This window comes from Canis aureus, chromosome 14 (genome assembly GCF_053574225.1).
Source record: "Canis aureus isolate CA01 chromosome 14, VMU_Caureus_v.1.0, whole genome shotgun sequence".
In the NCBI taxonomy this organism is placed as follows: Eukaryota; Metazoa; Chordata; class Mammalia; order Carnivora; family Canidae; genus Canis; species Canis aureus.
Genome location: NC_135624.1, coordinates 20,744,072 through 20,767,328, shown reverse-complemented (window position 1 = coordinate 20,767,328; position 23,257 = coordinate 20,744,072). Strand labels below are relative to the sequence as shown.

The window sequence follows — 23,257 nt, the reverse complement described above, 5'->3', positions numbered from 1 at the left end:
ATAAAGCCCAGAGATGTAATCAATCCAGAAAACATACAGGACCTTAGGCAAAAAGCAATCTGGAAGACTTGCTTCACTATCAAGATCTGGAAGAAATGTTAATAAATGCACATTTTCAAATGTGTCCAGATTCCACGGCACTCTGTGATTATGGGAGAACTCTTTGTTAGAATCAAGATACAAAAATGGTCCGGGTGGCTTGGATTATACAATCCAAACCAAGAGAAATTTGATGTTCCAGTACAGATTTAAGGTTTTAGACCTAACAATTCCGTAGTCATTTCTAAGGATGGTATCATCTAATTCTTCCGTTTAGGCTCATTTTGAAGCTATTCTTCACTGTAATAGTGAAGTTGTAACATTTGACATCTTTATGTAGAAGACTTAATTTAACCAATATAGTTTTCATTGACTTCAAGCTGTTGATATTATGACAGCAATACATTTATCAGTTATAAGGTGTTTTTTCAGTCTCACTTCTGTTTTTAGTGGCTGTTCAGTATTCATTGGAATCAGCCCTTCCTTTGACAGATGCTGTCTCCTGGCTTGTGAGGGTGTCCTCACAGCCACAACATGGTGGAGTGTGTGTTGATTTACAGATTTTTGTAGCTGAAGGCATGTATTCTGCTATGCTCCATTACTCTGCATATAAAGGAAAACAATTCGATTGTAAAAGCAAGCTTACTTCGATTGTTGAGTAGAAGTAGCTTTTGCAAGGGGCAAAGGACAATGCTGCATTTTCCCTGTGGCTTCATTGTTTGTGACTTTGACTTATTTGTATATGTAGGTGTCTCCTACTTTAAGGAAACCCATTTTACAAAACCCAGATTTACGCAATGAGGGATCAGTGAATCTTTCTTTGTTTTTGTTATCCTTTTACCACATTCACAGATTGTTATAAGAAATTTCCTCAAATTAATGTTCACTGTGATGTAGTGATTAAAAGTACAGAGTTTGAAAAAAAAATCTGGTGGTCCCAGAAGTGACTCAAGGCATTAGCTTTTCTAGCTGGAAGTCTTTGTCAGGATTCTTAATCTCTCTGGGCTTTAGTTTTCTCATCTGGAAAATGAGAGAATTGTGCCTGCCTGTGAAAATACAATGAGTTAATTCAGGCCCAGCACTTATCACAGTGGTTGAAATATAGCAAGCACTCAGTAAGGTGGATCATATGTAGGTTTTTGTGTATGTATGAAAATGTGTATGTGCATGCATATATACCTTTGTGTTTTATGATTTGCATAGTGCCCAAATACAGTGTGCACTATGATTAGTGTTCCTAGTGTTTTATGGAAAATGAGGCACACTTACAAAATCAATAGAGGGTATGCACACAGAATTTTTAGTAGCAGATTTTTCTTACTAATTATATATTGCAGAGGCCACTGTTAAAATTCATTTTCATTCCCTGCACACACACCTACTAACAATGGAGGTAGGTGACCTAGAAGCATGCTGGATGGTACAGTGAAGCCACCCGGGCTGTTTTAAAATCACCACAGGCAACACATAATGTTTATGTCAGAGAATCAATCAGGAATCCCTTTGCCCAGTGAAACCCTGTTAGAGTTTCAGTTTCCCAGAAGGCAAGCTCAGAGAAGATCTGCATGTTGGAAGTGTATTGGGTGGTATCCTAAAGTTTAAAACCAATGAAGGAAATGAAAGAAACATGGCTGGACAAGGGAGAAGTTGGGTTGTTATTCATTCATGATAAGACCATGGTCAACCACAGCCCTGGAGCTGGAATTGACCTTTGGGGTTGTCCCAAGCTGGGCCTGGGTTACTTTGGGGGCCTGGATCTTTATACCTTCTCTCTCCACCCCTGTCCACAAGGATCGGATGCAGGCTGCTCTCAGGAAGAGAAGTATGACCTTGGGCAGGGTGGTTCTTTTGCAGCCCAGGTTGAAAGAAGGGCCAACAGCTGAAAGAGGACACACCACGCAACACTCCCTTGCAGCAGCTGGGAAGTTCCTTAGTTTTTAAGGGAGATCTGAGTGGCACAGCACAAAGTCTATACCAGTCGGTAGAGCAACATTGATTTGACTTAAGTTATCTAGTTTCTAGTCTTCTCTAGTTAGTCTCCCTCAATTTTTTCCTTCTCTCCCATCCTTCCATCAACAATTTATTGATGGCTTACTATGCAAGAGGAACTCTAATGAGAGGCTAAAAAAATTTTTTTTAATTCCCCTCTTTTTTAAAAGCTCTGTTCATATGCATAGAAAGGCCAGGCTACGAACAGAGGACGAGTCATGGTCAGAAGACCATGGACAAGACCGGCTATAGATGCTGGAGTTTCCAGAGCAATGATTTCATCAGAGGCACGCGAAAGCCAAAGACTTCCAGGGAGCGTGTTTATAGACGCCTCGGCCTGTAGGTCCTTCCTTTCGAATGGACAGTGCTCCCATCCGGTCGGTCGGTCCGGTCGGTCACCTTAGCATATCTTCTCCAGCTCCCGTGAGCAGTGTGGTCATGCAATTCTACTTTGGGCCTAACGGGGGATGGATGGGACCGACCGTGCCACAGAAAGGGAGACAGCATCGAGTCCTTGAGCCTAAGGCATGTCTAAGACAGTGACTCTCTAAAGTACGTGGAGGGGATCCCTGGGTGGCGCAGCGGTCGGTTTGGCGCCTGCCTTTGGCCCGGGGCGCGATCCTGGAGACCCGGGATCAAATCCCACGTCGGGCTCCCTCCCTGTGCATGGAGCCTGCTTCTCCCTCTGCCTCTGCCTCTGCCTCTCTCTCTCTCTCTCTCTCTCTCTCTCTCTCTCTATGACTATCATAAATAAATAAAAATATTTAAAAAAATAAAAATAAAATAAAGTACATGGAGGCAGAAAAAAAAAAAAAAAAAAAAAAGGCCAGGCTACAGAATGGGAGAAGATGAGTTTTTGAATAGAAAAATAATAACTGAAAATTCTGTCTCTTGCTATCCATGTGATGATCGTAGTCATTGAAATTGTCGACCTCCATTTTCCTCCTTTTAAAAATGAGGGTAATAATAGAACTTGTCCAGATGGCTATTCCAAAAAAGAAATTGAAGAATAAGAAATTGTCCACTTATATCCAGACCATCATAATTGTCCCAATAAACTATTGATAATTATTTTATTATTGATAATGATGATGTCAAAGGTTTATGGAGCCATTTCCATACACCTCTTTTACTGTCGTCTGTTGGGTCAAACAGAAACTAACCTAGGAGAAAAGTTATTGAGTGACCCTTCACCCTTCACACGGTTAGTTCACCCAGGGTTCCTATGCATCAAGGACCTTACATTCCACATTGTGTTCTAGTGACTACACTTTGGTAGGCTCCTCAGAGTCACAAACAGCCCCTTCTCTTTCTTGAACCACACTCCTCCTGACATCTCATGCTCCCACATTTATTTCCCTGTCTTCAGCCACTCCTTATCAGTGTCCTTATTGGCTTATCTCACTGATTTACCCACTCAGTGCTAGTGTTCCTCAAAGGATCAGTCTGAAGGCTACCCCCTGTTCATGCTTCCTTTCTCTTTGTGGATTTCTATGTCAACTCTATAATAGCAACTCCAAGATAAACTCCAGACCTGACTTCTGTTTGGAGCTCCAGTGTGTATACCTACCAACTTTACATTTCTACTGAATATCTCATAGATAGTTCAAATGTATTGCATGTCCTAACCAGAGGTATTGATCTTTTCCCTTGAATTTGCTCACTCAGTACCCCCCATGTCAGCAACTGCACTTTCTTTTATTGCCCAAACCAGAAGTCATCCTTAACAATCCCTTCTTTCCTGCCTCGAATAATACCTAATCTACCACCAAATCCTTTTGATTCTACATGCAAAATGTACATCTTTCATCACTGTCTTTCTAATAGAAGCAACCACCATCTGTGGGTTCAACAGAAGCTCCAGTCTTCTGACCAGTTTCTGTACTTCCAGATGTCACTTAGATCGTCAACTGAGACTATTTTTATAGGCAGCCAGAGTTTTAAAATAAAAATTGTATCATGTCACTGCCCTGCTTGAAGCTCTATGCTGACTTCCTATTGCACTTGCAGTAAATAATGAGACCCTTGATTTGCCTCCAAGACCATGAATGATCTTTCTCTGGTCTGCCCCTCTGTCTTCATCTTGAGCTGATGGCCTCCACTCTTCCCACAAGCCCACCTTATTGGCCTTCTTGCCTTCTCTGAAAGTAATACTCTACACAGAATGTTGTATATTTTTTCCTTTGCCACAGAGCACTTTTGCTCTTCTACTCTTGTTGCTCTCATCCTTCATCTTAGCCTGAAGATTCTTTCACACTTGTTTTCCCCATTTCTCAGTCTCACCTGGGTTTCCACTGTTTCTCTCATGAAGAACATTTATTTGCCTGTCAATTTTTTTAATGTGTACTTCCCCACTAAACCATAGCTCTGTGAGCACAGCAACCATATCATCTGGATTCGTGGCTTATACCCAGCATGTAGCCTAATGGCTGACGTTAGAAGATCATTAATTGTTTATTAAATGAATGCTGAACTTTTGTAAATACAGGCAGCATGAATTTGAATCAGGTGTCTTGGTTCTAATTTTTGCTCTGCCAATTACTAGCTGTGTGTCTTTGAGTGACTCACTTCACTTTTCTGGGCCTGTTTTCTTTAAATGAGCTCTCCCTTTCTCACAAAAGAAATCCATTCATTCATTTAGCAATACTTTAATGAACATCACCAACTTCATAGAGCCCTGGATTTATTCAGTTAAATGAAAGCCACATTCTCTTCATTAAAGAGTCTAGGATTTAGAAGGGAAGACAGGCATGTGAACAAATTCATGATTATAATATAGTAAAGGCAATTATAGAAGACTGAGGCATGTCTTTATATAATCTGTATGTTTAATTTGAAAGAAATGTGTTGAGTCAGATACTGTGGTAGGCACTTCCAAATGTACTTTTAATTAATTTAACTTTTACATAGAAAACTCCAAGTGATTAGGATCATTATTCCCATTTTACATATGAGGAAACTGTGACTCAGTGGCATTAAGTGAGCAGTCCAAGTACATAGCACCCATGGTATGGAGGCACCAGGCTTCAAATCCAAGTGTTCTACTTACAAGTTCAGGTCTCTCCCCTCAGAAATCAACATGGTTAAAGTATGAGTTATTAATTACATGATCACTAGAAGAATGAACCAATAGTGAACCAAATATTTTATAACCAAATCTAAATCAGAAGGAAAAAAATCATATCAAAGAGTCTCACTTTTTCCTTCATCTTCCTGTTTCACCAATTTATTTACAGTCCATTTTATCATTTATGACTGTAAAGAGTTCATCATTGATTATAGTATGTCTTTGTGTCCACAGTGAACAAATTATTGTACTTACAATAATAATTTAAAACCTTTTGAGGTTGGAGAACCCTCATACATGGCCATTTGGTCCCAGAACACTGGCTCTAGCTTGCTTCTTGGAGAAAACCCAAGTTGACCTTGCTTTGCTTTCTTTCCAAAGAATTCTTGAAATGTGGGATCCCTGGGTGGCGCAGCGGTTTGGCGCCTGCCTTTGGCCCAGGGCGCGATCTTGGAGACCTGGGATCAAATCCCACATCGGGCTCCCGGTGCATGGAGCCTGCTTCTCCCTCTGCCTGTGTCTCTGCCTGCCTCTCTCTCTCTCTCTCTCTCTCTCTCTCTCTTTGACTATCATAAAATAAATAAAAATTAAAAAAAAATTCTTGAAATGTCTCATTGCAACTAGAGTTTTTTAGAAAAAAAATCAATTTGACATTACTTTAAATATCTAAGACACACTTCCTATAAAGTGAAATTGTAAGAAGAGAAATTGAGGGCAGCTAAGTGATTTGAGCCATGAAGCAAAGGTTGCAGTAACAGTGAATAAAGAGGTGTGCTACTTCAGTGTCGGTGTTTGTAATTAGCATGGAGGTTGCCGTACATTTCATCTGTGGGAACACAGGAGCCACACTGCTGATCATAGGCTCATCCGTGGCTAGTCCTCAGTCCTAGGACTGATCATTATCATCCATTGCTAACTTCTTCTGAAGGCACTGTGCTGTTCATGTATCATCTCATTTATTCTTTATAAATATTTCTGTGACAGAGATACTCTTATACTCACTGATAAGATGGAAAAATGAACACTTAAATCAGGTTAAATAGTTTGCTTAAGGTGGCATGTCACTTAAGTGACAGAGATGTGATTCACACCCAAACGTCTGATTCCATGGGTTATACCCATAATCATCATAAAGCCATTTGTCCATGCTGCCTGGGCCATCCAGTGCCCCTTCTTGTGCTGCTACTCTACAGGAGTGATCAAACTCATCACGGTGTCAGTCTTCTCCCTCATTCTGTTCTTCCCATCTTTCCTGCTCTAGCATTATAATCTCTGAGATGAACGAATAAGAGAAGAAAGCCGTTATCCATTTTGTCTCAAGTCCTACAACCATTAGCACCATCACCAGCCTGAACTATTTGATGGCTCTTGCAAGCCTGCAGATCTTTTTGCAAAGTCAAAGTATTGATGCTACAGACACGGCAAAGCCATTTAGTTCAAATGTATGTGACAATGCAACATGGGACTGTTATCCTTAGGGTCTGCCACGTTCTCTAACTTGGGTTTCCTTTGACACACTTTATTGTGACACTGTCCAAGTATTATTTCAGTAATTTATTAAGCCATTTCCTGGATATTGGCAATATATAAATGAAAAGATACACCTTTAAGAACCTTTAGGTAGAGAAATAGAGATCCTTACTGTAGCACTTACCACCTTGTATTTTACCTGCTCCAAAGGTAAGGTTGCAAAGGGAGTCAGGGGGCACTTGCTGAGAAAGACAGAGCCACGCCAGTCCTTGAAGCCCATCAGACAAGAAGGGAAGAAAGGCATTAGAAGGGGTAACATGTATGGAGACATGGAAAAATAAGACTGAGAATGTATTCATGTTGCTTTTCTTAATATTAACACAACTTTTAGTGATGTAACTTGTTGACATCAAATTTTGGACTTCAAGTTTGCTGAGCTTATCTTTACTCTTTACATGAAGATAATATTATGTTGACGTGTACCTAAATTGCCAAACAGTGTCAGTCAAAGCTTATGGTCTTGGTTCCCTCAGTCAACTTTTACTACTACATGAGGCCCCTTAAGTTAAATCTCATTTGAAGTGCTGTGGTTACAGGATTGAGACATTTCAAGATCAAACACGTGGAAATTTTTACTTGTGGAACTGGGTTGAAATCCCTGTTCTGCTGCTTGGGTGCTTTGGTGCTATCTCCATTTTCTCATCTTTAAAATGGAGTTAAGAATGCTTTCCAAGGTGCTTTGTGGATTAAATGGGACAATGAATGGAGGAAGGTCTAACACATAGTAGATGCTTTTCCCAAAAGTGAGTTTTGGATTGGTTTGTCTCCTCAACCACCTGAGTCCCATGAACCTTCAATGCTAAGGATTAGTCTGTCTCTTGGAGATTAGCATTTTGAGAATCTGTGGGAAGCAAACATCCAGATACATGGTCCTTAACCGGGGGGATTTTGCCCTCTAGCAGACATTTGGCAGAACTTTAGAGACATTTTTGATTGGCACAGCTGGGAGGGAGCTGGTGCTACCGGCATCTATCAAGTGGAAGCCAGAGACTCTGCAGAACATCCTACAATGCACAGAACACCCCCCCACCCCCCACAACAGAGAATTATCCAGCCTCACGTGTCAATAGTGCCAAAATAGACTAAGTTAAGGAGAAGAGTTCCATTCTACTTTCATGTCTTGTTGATGGCTTTTGAAATTTGCCATGTAGTAAGTAGAATTTCTTTTACCTTGTTACCACTCGTTCCCGATAAAAGATTCTTGCTCTCACCGTCAGGGTACCACCCACCACCCTTTCAGGTAACCCCATCAGTTTTGAAGTGAGCTATACCACTACCCATAGGCTCCTGGGTGGGCTTCTTACCTTTCTTTCTAAAAGTGGCAACATTATTTTCTATTTGCTTACTTTCTTGAGTACTTAATCAGGACAACATGAGAGAGAGGGTGTCATCATCCTCAGTTTACCAGTAAAGAAATTGAAGCCTAGAAAAGTGAAACATTGCGGAGAAAAATAACCAGGTAGCTAATAACTGGTTAATCCAGCCCTAACTTTCAAGATCTTATGGTCCTCATGGTCATTGCTACAGGTTCTTTCAATAATTGCTTTAAGGCTTTTTAATATTTGCTGATCTTACATCACAGGTAATTTTTCATCTCACCGAAGACAGGAGTAGTTTCCATGTCTTCTGTTGAATATATCTGGACCAGGGACGGTTCTCACTTGTTGATTTTTCTACTAAAAAAAATCCCCAATACTAATAAAGTTAAGCATTTAAACATTTAAAGAAGAACAAATTCCTAAGCATCAGAAAGAGTCAACATAGCTTAAAAACTTTTTTTAAACATTACTTTGGCTATGAGTCACTAGTTCAAATTAATTCACATGGAGAAGCTAGCATGCCCAGTGCTTGTTTTCAGCATATGAACACTGTACAGTTTTGGCTGTTATGGCCATGAGCAGAATATCAAGGGCTGGGAGGACACTTGTCAATAGATATCTCACATGCTTCTTGGCAACTAATTTCAAAAAAAGCGTAGTGCATGGTGGGTTGCTCACCTAGTGGCACTCAATTAACAGAGAATCCCAAAACAATGCATACAAATGCTAATAAATAAAAGCAAACATACCAAGAGGTTGGGTCTACCTATCAAAAACAGAAAAGACCTTGAAGGTTGTTTATGATATCATAAATCTTCAGCTCTATTCTCCGTTATGTCGGTACTAGATTTCTTTGCTTGAAAAATCTGCTCTGAGGTACAAGGGAAGTAATTACTGAGTCTTCCCAGGGACTAAAGCAGAATCCCAAAACAAAATGTTTTAGGGGTTTCTTAAATTAATTTTTGGAGGGGATTTGGTAACTTTATGTACTACCAACAACATAAAAGGATTTAACCTTTAATTTACTGTTTGGAAGATGTGTATTCCTTCTTGGAGGGCTAAAGAATAGTGCAAGGCTACATTTTCACTCTGTTTGAAAAGCACTATCATATCCTTTCTTTCTGAATTTATATTTCAGATGGGAAATAACATTATTCCAGTTTCTTCCTATTAACATCATAAGCACCTGAATGTATTGAACCAAAAAACTAGATTGTCAGTAGAGGGGTGGGGGGATGGGGTAACTAGGTGATGGGCATTCGGGAGGGCACGTGATGTAATGAACACTGGGTGTTACATTCAACTGAACTCTACCTCTGAAACTAATAATACATTACATGTTAATTAATTGAATTTAAATAAGATTAAATTAAAAAAAAAAAAAAGATTGTCTAAGACAGTCCTTTTAACCCAGACTGGTTAAAAACAACAGAACAAAACTACCAATGCATACAGTTCCCATCAGTATAGTAAATTACTTACAGCAACTACAGTGCAAATAAATGTCCATGAATCCTTCTCTTAGCCTTCAATTAATGGCTAATCATTCTTAATGTAACCAAGTGAGTGACCAGGCTTGGCAAGTGGGCTGTGCTCTCAGGTAGAAGTGAGAAGAAATTTATTGGTCTTGGAAGGTTTTGCACGCGTTCTTGCCAACAAATGAAGCAATAGGTTGGCTGACCTCAAAGTCCTTGTTAGCTCTGGTATTGGTTCACAGTCACTTTTAGGAAATCAAGCACTGGGATGGGGGTTACTTATGAAAATGGATTTTTAAGGCATATCCAAGTTAGAAAACACAGAGGGCCAGTTCATATTAGTCTTCAACTCCCCTTGGTCTCAGTTGGCTGTTAATTTAGAATAGGCTGTAGAGAATGGAATCACAAAACTTGGAGTCTGTTCCTAAAGCCTGATGAGACGCTGAAGGTGAGGTTCTGGAATCACTTTCCATTGCCTGTGGGAGGGATGTGGGAGGAGGTGGTTAAAAGTCAGATGTTGCAGGTGGAAACCTTTGAGCCAAATAGGACCCATATTCATGAATTGTTTGGCTCTCATAGTATGGAAAAAAACGGGCAAATTTTAAATTGGGAGGCTTCATAAACCTTCTAGATTTTCAGTTGTTCTTAACTTAAAAATAGTAGAAGTAGCAACACTCAGCCTATATCTAGCATAGCAAAAATGGAATTGCTTATTTTAGAAAGTTAAAGAACCAAACTGTCCAATCTACTGTGGTCCACCTACTCCCTGTTGTCCCTTAGAGTGGTTCTCTTCACACATTTGACAACATTTGTATTTTCGACCACTGGTCATAAATTTGGTAAGTAGTTTGTACCAGGTGCATCAAATAAAAATGTACAGTCAGATTTAAGGTGTGTACCAAATAATTTATAAGTAATAAAAATTAAAATACCAAAATTTGCCAATGATTAACTTTCTGAAAACCAATTATTATAAGATAGGTTACATATCATTCTTACCTATATCATAATGGGCTTTCTTGAAATGAGAATAAGAGGCACAGTACAGTGCCTCAACTAAGCATTATATATGAGCTTGGATCTGTAAGTCAAGATTTCCTGGGAATCTTGTGGTATAAATGCTATAATCAAGTGGTGTAAATGATCTCAGCTTGCTAACCAGCCCCACCCCGTATTGCCTTACATAAATGAGAAACCCAGGGGTATCTGACTTCATGCAGGGCTGTATTCAGGAAATCCCATATTGTTATCTTCTTTCTCACTCCCCTTTTTTTTTTAATCTCTCAGCTTTGCCCTTTCTGTTGGCTTAATTCTCTAGCAAATTCTCTCCATGTGTTGACAAAGATAGCGACTGACAGTAAGTCTAAGCTTGTATTGTCCCTTGAGACATGATCTAAGAAAGAAAGAACTTCTCTCTTATAAATCATGGCAATTCTAGTGCATTTTAGTAATTCCAACAAATTCTAGTGAACACACAGCATTCATTTAACATCTATATATATATTTAATATATTCATTTTAGAGTGAGAGAACATGTGTGCATGAGTGGGGAGGGAGGGGCAGAGGAAGAGAATCTTCAAGCAGACTCCCCACTGAGAGCAGAGCCCAATGAGGGACTTGATGCAAGACTCAATCTTATGACCCATGAGATCATGACTTGAGCCAAAACCAAGTGGGACACTTAACTGACTGAGCCACCAGGTGGGTAACCTATATGTATCTAGTGCCTACTTTGAGTTAGGCTTTAACTACATGCTTCAAAACATCCATGAAGCCCTGCTGTTGTGGATCTTACATTATGGGAAGAGGTAGAAAGGAATTTGAAAATGAAAAATAAATATAATAAGCAAGAACATTGTGGGACACCTGGGTGGCTCAGCAGTTGAGCATCTGGCCTTCGGCTCAGGGCATGATCCTGATTGAGGGATCTAGTCTCACATTGGGGACTCGATGAGGAGCCTATGAGGAGCCTGATTCTCCCTCTGCCTATGTCTGTCTGTCTCTCTCTCTCTCTGTCTCTCATGAGTAAATAAATAAAATCCTTTTTAAAAATAAGAATATTGCATAGTACTTTAGAAGTAAAATGTACCACAGGGAATTTTTTTTTAATTATTAAAAGGCCCACCAGATGAGGAGGACCAGGTCCCAAAAGTCAAGAGAGATTCTTTTATCAGAAATGGGCAGGGGGACGCCTGGGTGGCTCAACGGTTTGGTGCTTGCCTTTGGTCCAAGACATGATCCTGGAGTCCTGGGATCGAGTCCCACATGGGGCTCCCTGCGTGGAGCCTGCTTCTCCCTCTGCCTGTCTCTGCCTCTCTCTGTGTCTCTCATGAATAAATAAATGAAACTTTTTAAAAAAGAAATGGGCAGCGATATAATGTAGGCAAAAATGAGGTATTCGTCCTACAAATGAAAGTGTTTTTTGTACCATGCACATCATCCTTTGGTGTATCCTACGTGCTACTTTGGGGTAAACAAAAAGAGTAAGATGGGCCCATCTATAGGGTAGAACATCATGAAATGGCAGGATCCTACATGATGTGCTCCCTGCTTCATGTTTCACACGCAGCAATCTCAAGGTTCTTGGAGTTCCCTAAATGTACCTTTTGGTTCTCAGATCCCTGTCTCAGCCTATGCTGTTCCGTGCCTTGAATGCCTTCTCCCTCCTACTCACCATCTTGGCTTTTGTTGTTGTTGCTCAAGGACCCCAGCTAAAGTTAGGTACCCCTCCTGTGGGCTCTGAAAGAACCTGTGCTTGTCCCACTGGCAGGGAAATCATCTTATCTTTCTCTTCCTAGCTCCTAGTGGCATGATCTGTTCAGTTCATGGTGCAGACATAGATAATCTATTTAATGGCTGCTCTCAAAGACCATTCAGTCTCCTGGGATATACTACCGAGTGAAGACCAAAGAATGAAGGGCATCGCAGCTTGTGTATTATGAAGTTATGCCAGTGTTTGCACTGCTTGCCTTTAACTCATCCAAGATGATGACCCCTTTCTGCCCCTCAGCCTCTCTCCTGACCTTTGGTGCTCCCTGCTGAAGAATTGGCAGACATGGGTTTGGGGACACATAAAGTCTGCTTGAAAAATTTTGGGGTGGCAGTTTAACGCTTGGTTAAGAGCATGGTCTTTATGTATATTTGTATCCTAGATCTGTAGCTTAGCGGGTATATGACCTTCAGATGGGGATAGCTGCTCTTAATCAGGTATAGATAGTAGAAGTATCTTCGAGAAATTGTTGAAAGTAAGGTAATCTGTGTCAGACCCTACGGACAGTGTTTAACTCTGTGACTATTCAATAAATGTTTGATAACCATGATCATTGCTATGAGGAGGGGGAAGCATTCTCAGCCAGAGAACTATAGGAACCATATTGCATGATGTTAATGATTTCAGTTTGCAAAGGGCATGTGTTTTATGTTGATGGATCCTCAGTCTCCCTATGAAATAGTGTCATTTCATCCCCATTGCAAAGATGAGAAAGCTAAGACTGAAATATGCTTTCCTGGGCATTTATTGAAACCTTTTAGTTCCTGATCCTGTGCTTTTAGCCATTCCACCTCTCTCCTTATTTCTTTGTTCCAGATATTATGACTTTGGAATGATGAGGAGATGGAGATACAAGGGTTCAGGCTGTGGGACCTTGGCTGTGTGTCCAGCATTCATCACTCTGTAGCTTTTGAGCAACCAAGAGTGGGTAGAGCCAGGGACACCTACTTGGTGCATGGCACAGGCCTTTATCTGAGAGCAGGTTTGGCGCTAGCCTAGGGTACAAATGGCCCTTTCTTTGGGGGAACTGGAAATGACCTTTATTTCTAGCAGAAGAGAGGCCCTGTGGTTCCTCTTCGCTGGGAAGAGTAGAAGTCCCCAACCACTCAGAGTGGTACTGAGACTTCTCAACAGGGTAGGGCTTGGAGCCACATCCTTTGCACCACTGCCAGCTTACCCAGAAATTTCTACTTGTGCTTTATGGCATACAGTCACCATCTTAAAAAGCTGGGACAGGGCTTCTGTTACAATATTCTGAGCAGAAGGTAGGGAATACCTGAACTCAAGACCTAAGACCAGATTGGGCCTGAAGGTCAGAAACACTTGTCTAGACCTAAGTCTTCCTCCCCCAACCCCTGCTTTTCCTGCGTGGCTTTAGTCAGCTGCCCCTCTCAGCCTCACTTCTCTATGTAGAACACAACAAATCCTGTGCCATACTCTGAAATCCCAAAGATTCCTTCCAGCTTGAAGTAGACTGAATGGCAGCCATTTAGTGAAGGAACTGCTAAATGCTTATAAAGCAAAAGGTCTTCGAAGATGTGGTTTTCATCTGAAGAGGTTATCCAGGATTATTTTATTGGACCCTAAATCACATTACAAGCGTGCTTCCAAGAGAGGGGAGAGTGAGAGTACCCACACAGAAGAGAAGGTGATACCAGGATACACAGATTAGAGTGATGTGGCCTCCAGCAAGGCAATGCTAGCAGCCAGCAGAAGCTGCAAGCTGCAAGAATGGATTCTCTTCGGCAACTTCCAGGGCGAATATGGCCCTGATGACACTTTGATTTCAGGCTAGGGAAACTGATGTTGGACTTCTAGCTTCCAGAGGATGTGGAATACATTTCTGTTGTTTTAAATCCCCATGTTTACAGTTTGTTACAGCAGCTGTAGGAAATGAATACACTGTTCTCTGTGTCCATGACTCCTCATCCATTCTTCCTGCCCATCTGCCCATCAAGGCTTGCAATCTCACTTGGTGCCTGTTCAAAAGAAGAATGAGAGGGGCGCCTGGATGGCTCAGTCAGTTAAGCGTCTGCCTTTGGCTCAGGTCATGGTCCCGGGTTGTGGGATGGGTCCCAGTGGGGCTCCCTGCTTGGTGGGGAGTCTGCTTCTCCCTCCCCCTGCTCTTGTGGTCTCTTTTTTTCTTCCTTTTTCTCCCTCTCCCCCCTCTCCCTCTCAAATAAATGGATAAAATCTTAAAAAAAAAAAAAAAAAAAGAAAGAAAGAAAAAAAAGAAAGAAAAGGAGGAGACACTTGTCTTTCTTTAAGCCTGCCGGAAGGCAAAGTACTCATTTAGCGTCAAGTTCTCTATTCCTTTCAACTTGGCATCTGCGGTCACCACCAACACAATACAGCCTCCTCCCTCTGCTATTTTCAGTTTCTCCTTGTCCTGGGAGTCGGTTTCCAGCCAAGTCTCTTACATCAAGAAAGATAGTCATTTAATGACCTTGAGATCATCAGTCTGTGAGTAAAGAAGAGAACATTCATTTAGTAGCACTAAGTGTATTCACTCAATAAATATTTGAGCATTACATGCAATCGTAGGGAACAAGGGACAGTAGGGAGGCTGACAGGAAAGATACTGATTCTTACGGAGCTAGCACTGTGGTGGGCCACACTTGATAAAGCTTTTATGTCTACACTCAAGCTTAAATTACAGCACAGTACTAATTTTCCAGGCCCGTTAGCAGAGCATCAGATCCGTATTTCTCCTGGGTGAACTTTTCTCACTGAATATTCCCTGGCTTGAGCTTTCACCGAGGGTCCTAGGAAAGCGTTTTTAGCCCTGAGGACCATTGCTGGGGTTGAAGCAGTACAGGGCGTGGGTCATAATTGCTCCCTCATATTTCTCTAAATTCCACCAGGACCTGCCTACAGTCAGCTCAGAGCTTTGGGATTTGGGAAGAAGAATATTCAAACCTTCTTTTGTTTAATTCTGTTCTTTTCACTACTTCTCTATATCCCAAGTGACCTCAAGAGAAAAAAAATAGCACTCACACTACCATGATTTTCTGTGCCTCCAACTCGTCCTCATTTGACTCAACTTCCTGCACTGAAATGGAAGACCCAGCCCTTCATGGCTTTGCTTGAAAACCTGATCATCTCTGAGGTGTGCCTTCTTTTCACACCCCACTTCTAGGTATCACAATTTAGAACTCTCCTACTTCTTATGACTTTCCCCCCCTCCTTCCTCATCCAAGGAAGCAGCACCTCGTGTTTTGACTCCCGTGGCAGTGTACTAACTCTTCCCACTGCTCCTTACCACCCCCACTTCCACACCCCCAATCTGTTCTCCACATAGTGACCACAGGGATTCTTTTAATAGGTAAGATCACGTCCACATCATCATGGGAAGTTATTAAAACTTCCCATGTTCAGAATAATATCCAAAGTCCTCACCAGGGCCTAGGAGGTCCTGTGTGATCTGGCACTTGCCTTCTTTCAGACCTCCTTTCTTATTCTCTTGTCCACTCGACCCTCATGACACTAGCCTTCCTGCCATTCCTCTCATTGCTTTAACACTTCCAGATGTTCCAGTGTCACCTGTGGAGGGAAGCCTTGCCTCACTACCCAAACTACAAAGTGCCATCCTTCCGGTAGGAGTCCCCGTCTGCCCCTGTATCAGTTCATTTGAAAATTGCCCCTCGAACTAAATGGTAAGCTCCATGAAGACAGAAAATACTACTCCTATTTATAGCCTCAGGACCCAGAAAAGTGTCAGGCATACAGTGATGCTCAATAAATGCTTAACAAAAGAAGTAAAAGGTCGGCATATGATCAATGTGAATGAAGGACTTTAAGCTTCCGACTCCAAGAATCTATGGGTCTGTGAAGGCTGAGCAGCCTGGGTTAACTAAATTTATAACAAGTTTGGAGTATCAGGAACTTTAGTTAGTGCTCCTCTTTTGAGACTGAATTGATTTTTCTCTTCTTGATTCCTCTCTATGTGGAACAGCTGAATGCAGAGCGAGGTGCCCATGACCTTCTCAAGAGAAAAGGCAGGGAACGTAAAAACTATAGCAGCGTGCCTCTGTTCTCTCTCTGCAAGAGTGGGCTCCTTCTTCATCCACCTGGTTGCTGGACTTTTAAAAAAATCTTTGCTTTATCCTGTGGTCATGGTCTGACTACCTCTTACTTACTCCTCAAGTGTTAGGTTAAGTGTTCTTTACTCAGTGACAGTCTCCTGGTCCCCAGACAAGGTCAGGTCACGCAGTTCTGTGATCTCATATTTGCCTTTTCTTAATACTCATGCCTGCCAACAGTTATCATGAGCTGCCTGCCTTGCCATTCTGAAGGCACCAAGATTGACCCTGTCTGTCCTGTTCATCATTATATAGTCAAGGTGAATAAAATAATAACAGGGACACACAGTAGGTGCACAGTAAGTGTTTGCTGAATTAACAATTGGATTTTTATGCTAAGCAACAAAAAATGACAACATGAATTGCAAAAAAAAAAAAGTGATTGTTGATTGTTTATCGCTTCTCTGACACCAGCATCAAAAGCAGCACCACATTTATTTGGACACTGTTTTGTGGTCAGCAGTAGGTGATGGGACAGGGGACATTTGCTGCTTGAAATGCTCTAATTATTGGGCAGATTTTTCAGAACTAAGGACCTGAGTGGCTCTGTAGAAACCATCCAAGGAAGACAAATCAGATTTTGTTCATAACACTGTCAGTGTGCAGATCATGATCTTTTCTAGAAGTTGTTTTATCAGGAAGTTGTATACAATTTTCCCATAATCTCTCTTCTTATAGTCTGGGCCTTTTATTTTCCTCCCAAGGAAGCGAAAGCACAACTAAAGGTATAGTAGGAAGAATTAGGAAAGGCTCTCGTGTTTTGAATATTTTTCAACTTCCCAATTTTCCTTTCTCCAAAAATGGAAATAATATCTATTTTCTCAGAATTTACATAAAACAGTTTGAACAGCTGAGTATTCAGCATGTGAAATGTTGATAGGCACAATTGTTTACACCACATAGTCTAAAAAGCACAGATTTTTACAACTAATGGAATTTTGGAACTTGCATTTTCAGAGCTAATGTTATTAACCCACCCAAGTAGGGGATAACTTTCTGAAAGGGCTTATGGATCGACCCGGCAGGTGCATTACTGGAAAGACCAAGGCTAGAGATTCTCAGGGGGCCACCTGACAGAGAAGCTGAGCCATGCACACTGGAACAAAATTGTCATCTTGACTTACTAGCTTGTGCTCTAGAGACAGACCAGCCAGCTTACCATGACCAAGCTCCAGTGTATCTTACCAGTGCCTCAGCAGTGTGAGCACCCGAATGTCACAGCTTATGAAACCACAGCTCAATTAATGGGGAACAGAAAGGAGGATGGGTGATCTGTATTTTGGTATTGAGAGGGATTTAGAACATCTGAACTTCAGGGAGTCTTTTTATGCAGCATTGTAAGTTGAGAGCATGTATAAAGAGCTGGATATCTTATTTGGAAGCAGATTACCCACATAGAGGATACCCAATACCATGCTTCCTGAAATGAAACTTCAGGACCAAGGTCTGACAGTAAAGAGGGCATTTGAAGGCAGGGTTGTCCTGGAAGCCTCGGACTCAGGCTCACCACCCCTTGGTTCTCTACCTTTGAGTATGCCACTGCCCAGAAACTAGGAAAGGGAATCTAAAGCCATCGGTTCATTTCTTAAAAGTATGTTAAATTTCAATCAAAAGAACAGCTGCTGCTGTAACAGATGACCACAAACTTAGTGGCATAAAATTATACAGCTTAACTGTGTTATAGTTGTAGAGATCAGAAGTCTGAAATGATTCTTACAGAAAATCATGGTGTCGGTAGAGATGCTTCCTGATGGAAGAGTATGGTAGAGAATCCATGTCCTTGTCTTTTCCAGCTTCTCGAAGCCTGAATTCCTTGGCTTGTGGCCACCTCACTCTGACTTCTGCTTCCATTGTCACTTCTCTCTCTGTGGCTCTCTTGTCTTTTCCACTTATAAAAGCCTGTGTAATTAGATTAGACCCATCTGGATAACGCCAGATACTCTCTCATCTTAAGACCCTTAACATAATCAGACTTGTAAAGTCCCTTTTGTCATGTGAGGTAACAAATTCACAGGTCTCAGAGATGAGGATATATACATCTCTGGAGGGGAGGGCATCATTCTGTCTATCACAGGAGACAACCAGAACTACTTGGAGTCTGTTTATGTTCTTTCCTTTTGTTCTCATGGCCACCACAATCTGCCTTGTGTTGTCAAGCCTCAGCTATGGCCACCTAGGATTCCTTTCCCCTACCTCACCTTCCTCTTCCAGATGTAGCTTTTACTGAAGCTTTAGACCACCACAGCTCACTGCATTCACTTCCCTGCCAGGCACTGGTCCAAAGCCAAGTCCGTATTGGTGTTCTTATCAGTGCTGCCCATCCAATATTTCCCTCCCTGCATCACCTTCCTGACACATGATGGAAGTGCAGTTCATGTGTGAACACTGTGGTGGGAAAGTTCATGTGATTATTAGCTCTGGCTAATATCCCTTACATTAGCTCATGTAAATGACCTCTAGGCTGTGATGCCATGAGACCTTTTAACACCTCTTTTCTCTCTGGTACAATAAGCAGCAATGTTCAGGATGGATGGATTTGAATTTGATGTGTACACTAGGCAGGATATAAACCTTATTGTAACCACTGATATTTGGGGATCATTTGTTATTGTAACGTGTTACCTAACTTATCCCAACCGATACATTTAGCAAGGGTTAATGGGAGGTAAAAGGGAAAAGCAAACAGCACAGATCACTCCTACCTGATTCTTTCCCTTTGCCTGTCTCTATTCACAGGACCCAGACTTCCCTATTTTTCTGATGAAAATGTCCATTGACCCCATCTTCTGGCTGTTGGGTTTCTGTTCTGAGGAGGTAGAGAATTTATTTTCTGAAGTGTAGGTGATAATATACCCAAGGATATACCATTCATCACACATAGTTGACTCTACATCAGTTGAAATGAGAAAGATCTGCAAGTATGATGATGGGGTGCTGGGGAGAGAGAACAGGGTAATGCTACAGCATTTAACCACCATCATTCTTTTTATTTCTTGTGCTAAACTCTCACAATGGAAGTATGCTTCTTTCAGGGCAATCACAGAGTGGCAGAGAGTTGTGGAATTTGATGGAAACTACTGTAGGAAGGGAGTCATGCAGACTTCCTGGGGAAGAAGCCATGCCAGGCTGCCTGGGGCCCTGGGAGTGTCTGCACACTACAGGCACTCACTCCTGGAGGCTCCTTGTTTTGCGATCTTTAGATGCCCTCACCTTGCTCCCCTCACCCATGGCCACTGCTGTAGCCCTTGCCTGAGGCCAGAGGCTGAGATTAAGGTTTGGCTCCCACAGGCTAGAAATGAACTCTAGCCCAGCACTAGGGATGCAACAGGCAAATGCCTGCAGATTAAAACTGGAACTTCACATGCATGTTTCACAGAAACATTATTGCAACCCAAGTTAAACATTGATGGAGTTTCTCTATAACCACAGCTACAATATCCAGGTCATCCACTGGTCTGTCAGTGCATGAGTTCCTACAGGCCAGCCTCAGGACCCATCACTCACCAAAGCGTGTTGTTTCTATGGAAACCTGCAATCTGTGTCCAAAATACCCAGGTTAAAATTGTGCTATTTTATTTGACTCCGTGTGTTTTCAGCTGAGGATTGCCAAAATTAGATTAAAAAGTGAGGTTCTTCTCTAAATTTGTCCATTTTCTTTATCCATATTATCAATTTTTGTCAATAAGAATAATTGAGGACCCTCAATTCTAAAGCATCTGTTTAGAAGGAACCTTACCTTTAAGGAAAGATTAGCCAAAATGAGGATGGAAATCCTTTTTAGCCATTGTTCATTTGCTTTCTCTTTTATTTCTTGAAACCCCGCAGGGCGAGCCCTGCTGAGACTTACTGACAAAAAGCTTGAGCGGATGGGGATTGCCCAGGAGAACCTCCGGCAGCACATCTTACAACAGGTGCTCCAGCTGAAGGTGCGAGAAGAAGTCAGAAACCTACAGTTACTCACACAAGGTATCCTGCTGCTGCCTTGTGGGTGGATGGAAGGAGGGGAGGATGGGAAGAAAGAAACCTTTACCACCATGACAAAGGGGAGCCAGGGAGAAACTATTTTTGTGTTTTTGCAGAATTTCTTTTATTTTTTTTAAAGGCATATAGATTTAAAGCCCACTTCCCTCCTAAAACTTCTCTTTTTCATGGGTCACTGGGGGAAAGATACACATATAAGTAATGGATGAGCAAACGGAATTATCTGATGACCTAATTTCAAGAACATCACATAGCGTTATATAGGTTGTGCACTGCACAACCCTAGAGAACTTATTATATAGGATATGGATATGGATACAAACACACCCCTTCAATTTGTATAGTGCTGCCCAAGCTCTCTTAGTCAGGGGCCTCAGAATTTGCATGATTGCATAGTTCATAGGATCGTGATAAAAGTGGGATTTTTGTTGTGTTTCATTTTACTTTGCTTTTCATTGACTAATGGAAAAAATAAACCATTTTAAAGGTATGTGTCTGTATATATATACCTATGAACACATACTCTTCGGTGATTTTTGAGAATGCTCTTTAGCATCCTGAAAATAGAATCTTTTTTTATAAAAAATAGATTGTAAAGAATTTAAGCCTGGGATATTATGACCATATAATTCTTAACAAGAATCATTTATAAATTCGATATATTGGGAGCGCTTCAGGGACCTATAACAGGAAGTGACAGGAGAGAGCTAGAATTTGAAGAAAACTTTAAGTTGCACTATGTGTAACTCGTGTCTACATAAGATTGGTTGCTACCAACCTCCACTGGCTATAGTCCTTTATTTATTTTATTTTAATGTCCATTACACACCATTTTAAGTGAAAGGGTGCTTAAAATATGTGTTTTTGAGAGCCTGGGGTATTTTTCAATCTGTTGAATATTGTAACTGTGTGCATACTGATATTGGAGAAATCTGGGTCAGCCAAGTTTCATGTTGTTGCATTTAGATTATAACCCAGTAATAGACCATTTGCCTAGAGAAAGTGATGTACTGCCTAAAGATGACTGCTCTAGAAGGATGAATACAGACTTCGAGTGATATGAAAATAGTGTGTTTATTTGATATGCATTATTTGCATTTGTCTCCAGAGGCTTCCAGTGGTAAATTTATAGGTACAAATACACTGAGTGATTTAAATTTGAATCTGACATACTGATATACTAGTTAGTTTCTTTGAAGAAGTAAATAGAGATTCAAAGATTTATTATAAGAAAGTCCATCCTGGTGCTATTTATAAAACTGAAAAATTATGAACAACCTAGAGGTTCAGCAATATGGAAAGAAACAAATAATTCTGCTTTAACTCATAAGATACAATGTAACACAGTCATTAAAATTAAATCTTCAAGGAATATATGACAATGTGGGGAAAGTACTCAAGAAGTAATAGGAAGTGGGGGTGGAGGGGAAAAGACCATATTTACAGTATGAACCAGATTTCTTAAAAAGAACATATTTTTATATGTACACAGAAAAAGGAATGCCAATGAACGTGCCAATATTCGGATAATGATTCTCTCTAGGTGGCGGGATTGTGGGTGATTTTAATTATTTTCTTTATATTTTCCAAATTTTCTAGTTTAAATCTACATTATGTTTATAACCAGAAAGTATGTCACATTTTTAAAGCTTCGATCACATGCATCATTCTCTACCAGGTCTGGTTAGTGTCTTGAGGTTTCCTCTGCTCTTTTGTTTTCTTCTTCTGAGGTTATGGAGAAAATGAGACCTAAACTCATCTCATGTGCCTTAGACTCCTTTTTTTCCCCCATGCTGCTGTCAGCCTGCAGTGTGTTTGCTTTGCAAAATCATTTTCTACAGCTTTCATTGCCCTAGATGCATAATATATAAGATTTTTCCTGAGATAGTACTCAAGTCTATTAAGCTAAATATATGTTTGTGTTCTGGGAAGGTAATGCTAAGTTCAGCCTTTTCAATTCAGTTGTTGTCACTTCCTTTAGCTTTGAAGAGCTGTGCATTTTGCATTCTTTCATTCCATTCCCTTTAGAAGATATCACGTTCACTAGCTCTTGGATATTCTATCTGCGCTCATATTACCTTTTTTATTGCTTGTCCTTTACATGTTAATGTTCAAACTCATTTCATGCCAGGCCGACTTTAGAAAATCTATAGCCTTGTTGAAGCGATGGTTTCTTTTTTTAAAAAAGTGAAACAAAAAAAAATTGACAAGTTGTTTTTATGACTGATAATAGAAGTTCTAAAGGCAGCTGGGGTAGGCTTAAAATATTTTGGGTCTGGGTTTGCTATAATAAAAATTGGAATGTTATTCTACCCAAGTAATGGACTGGCATAACATATAGATCATAGGGAAATTCACCACGGGGGTGATACGTGATTTGGTATTGAATATTTGATTCCTCATCTCTGCAAATATTAATCAGTAGAAATAATATGCCGAATAAGTCCAAACTAAGATTTTAGAATGCTACTTAGCTTCTGGAAATCTCTGAACATGTTTCTAAAGGAAATAATAGCTAAGCCTACTTTTGTGACTTTTTGATGGCTGTTTTAAAACTGGTCTTAAGCTATTGATTCTGTACCAATCATTTTCACACAGTTGGCCAGGAACCCCATTACAGTAATTGGACTAAGATGGTCTCAAAAGGACTGGGGGAGCTCCTGTGGGTCATCTGAACACAGAGAATGTGAAGTTTCTACCCTGCTTTTTCTTACTCTCCTCCTTCTGGATGCTGACCCAGAGACAAAAACTATAAGGTATTTTAAAAGTGTACATGGTGGATTCATAGCAAGCATATCAGTTTATAGGCACTAACAATGAATCATGACAAAAAATTTATAAAACAGCTCATCATCTAAAGCCAGAACTGTCCTTCAGCTGAAATGCTGGCCTCTGATTTCCCTTCTTTTGTTCACAGTGGCCCTGTAACTATCTGATATTTGCAAGAAACATAACCCATGTCTGGTCCTGCTTTAAATGTTCCCTTGGAGACCACTGAGATGGTT

General features: G+C 40.8%; 1 protein-coding gene across 10 annotated transcripts in view; it reads left to right on the top strand.

The window, feature by feature from the left end:
* Positions 1-23,257, top strand: part of SAMD12 (sterile alpha motif domain containing 12) — a 378,174-nt gene that overhangs the window by 191,758 nt on the left and 163,159 nt on the right. For 7 of the 10 annotated variants that reach the window (XM_077847043.1, XM_077847042.1, XM_077847040.1 and 4 more), the window contains exon 4: positions 20,097-20,237. In XM_077847043.1, coding sequence (XP_077703169.1) covers positions 20,097-20,237 — 141 coding nt within the window. Of the gene's footprint in view, positions 1-20,096; positions 20,238-22,850; positions 23,009-23,257 lie in introns of all 10 variants that reach the window. The other 3 variants (XR_013351652.1, XR_013351653.1, XR_013351651.1) reach the window with 1 other exon arrangement.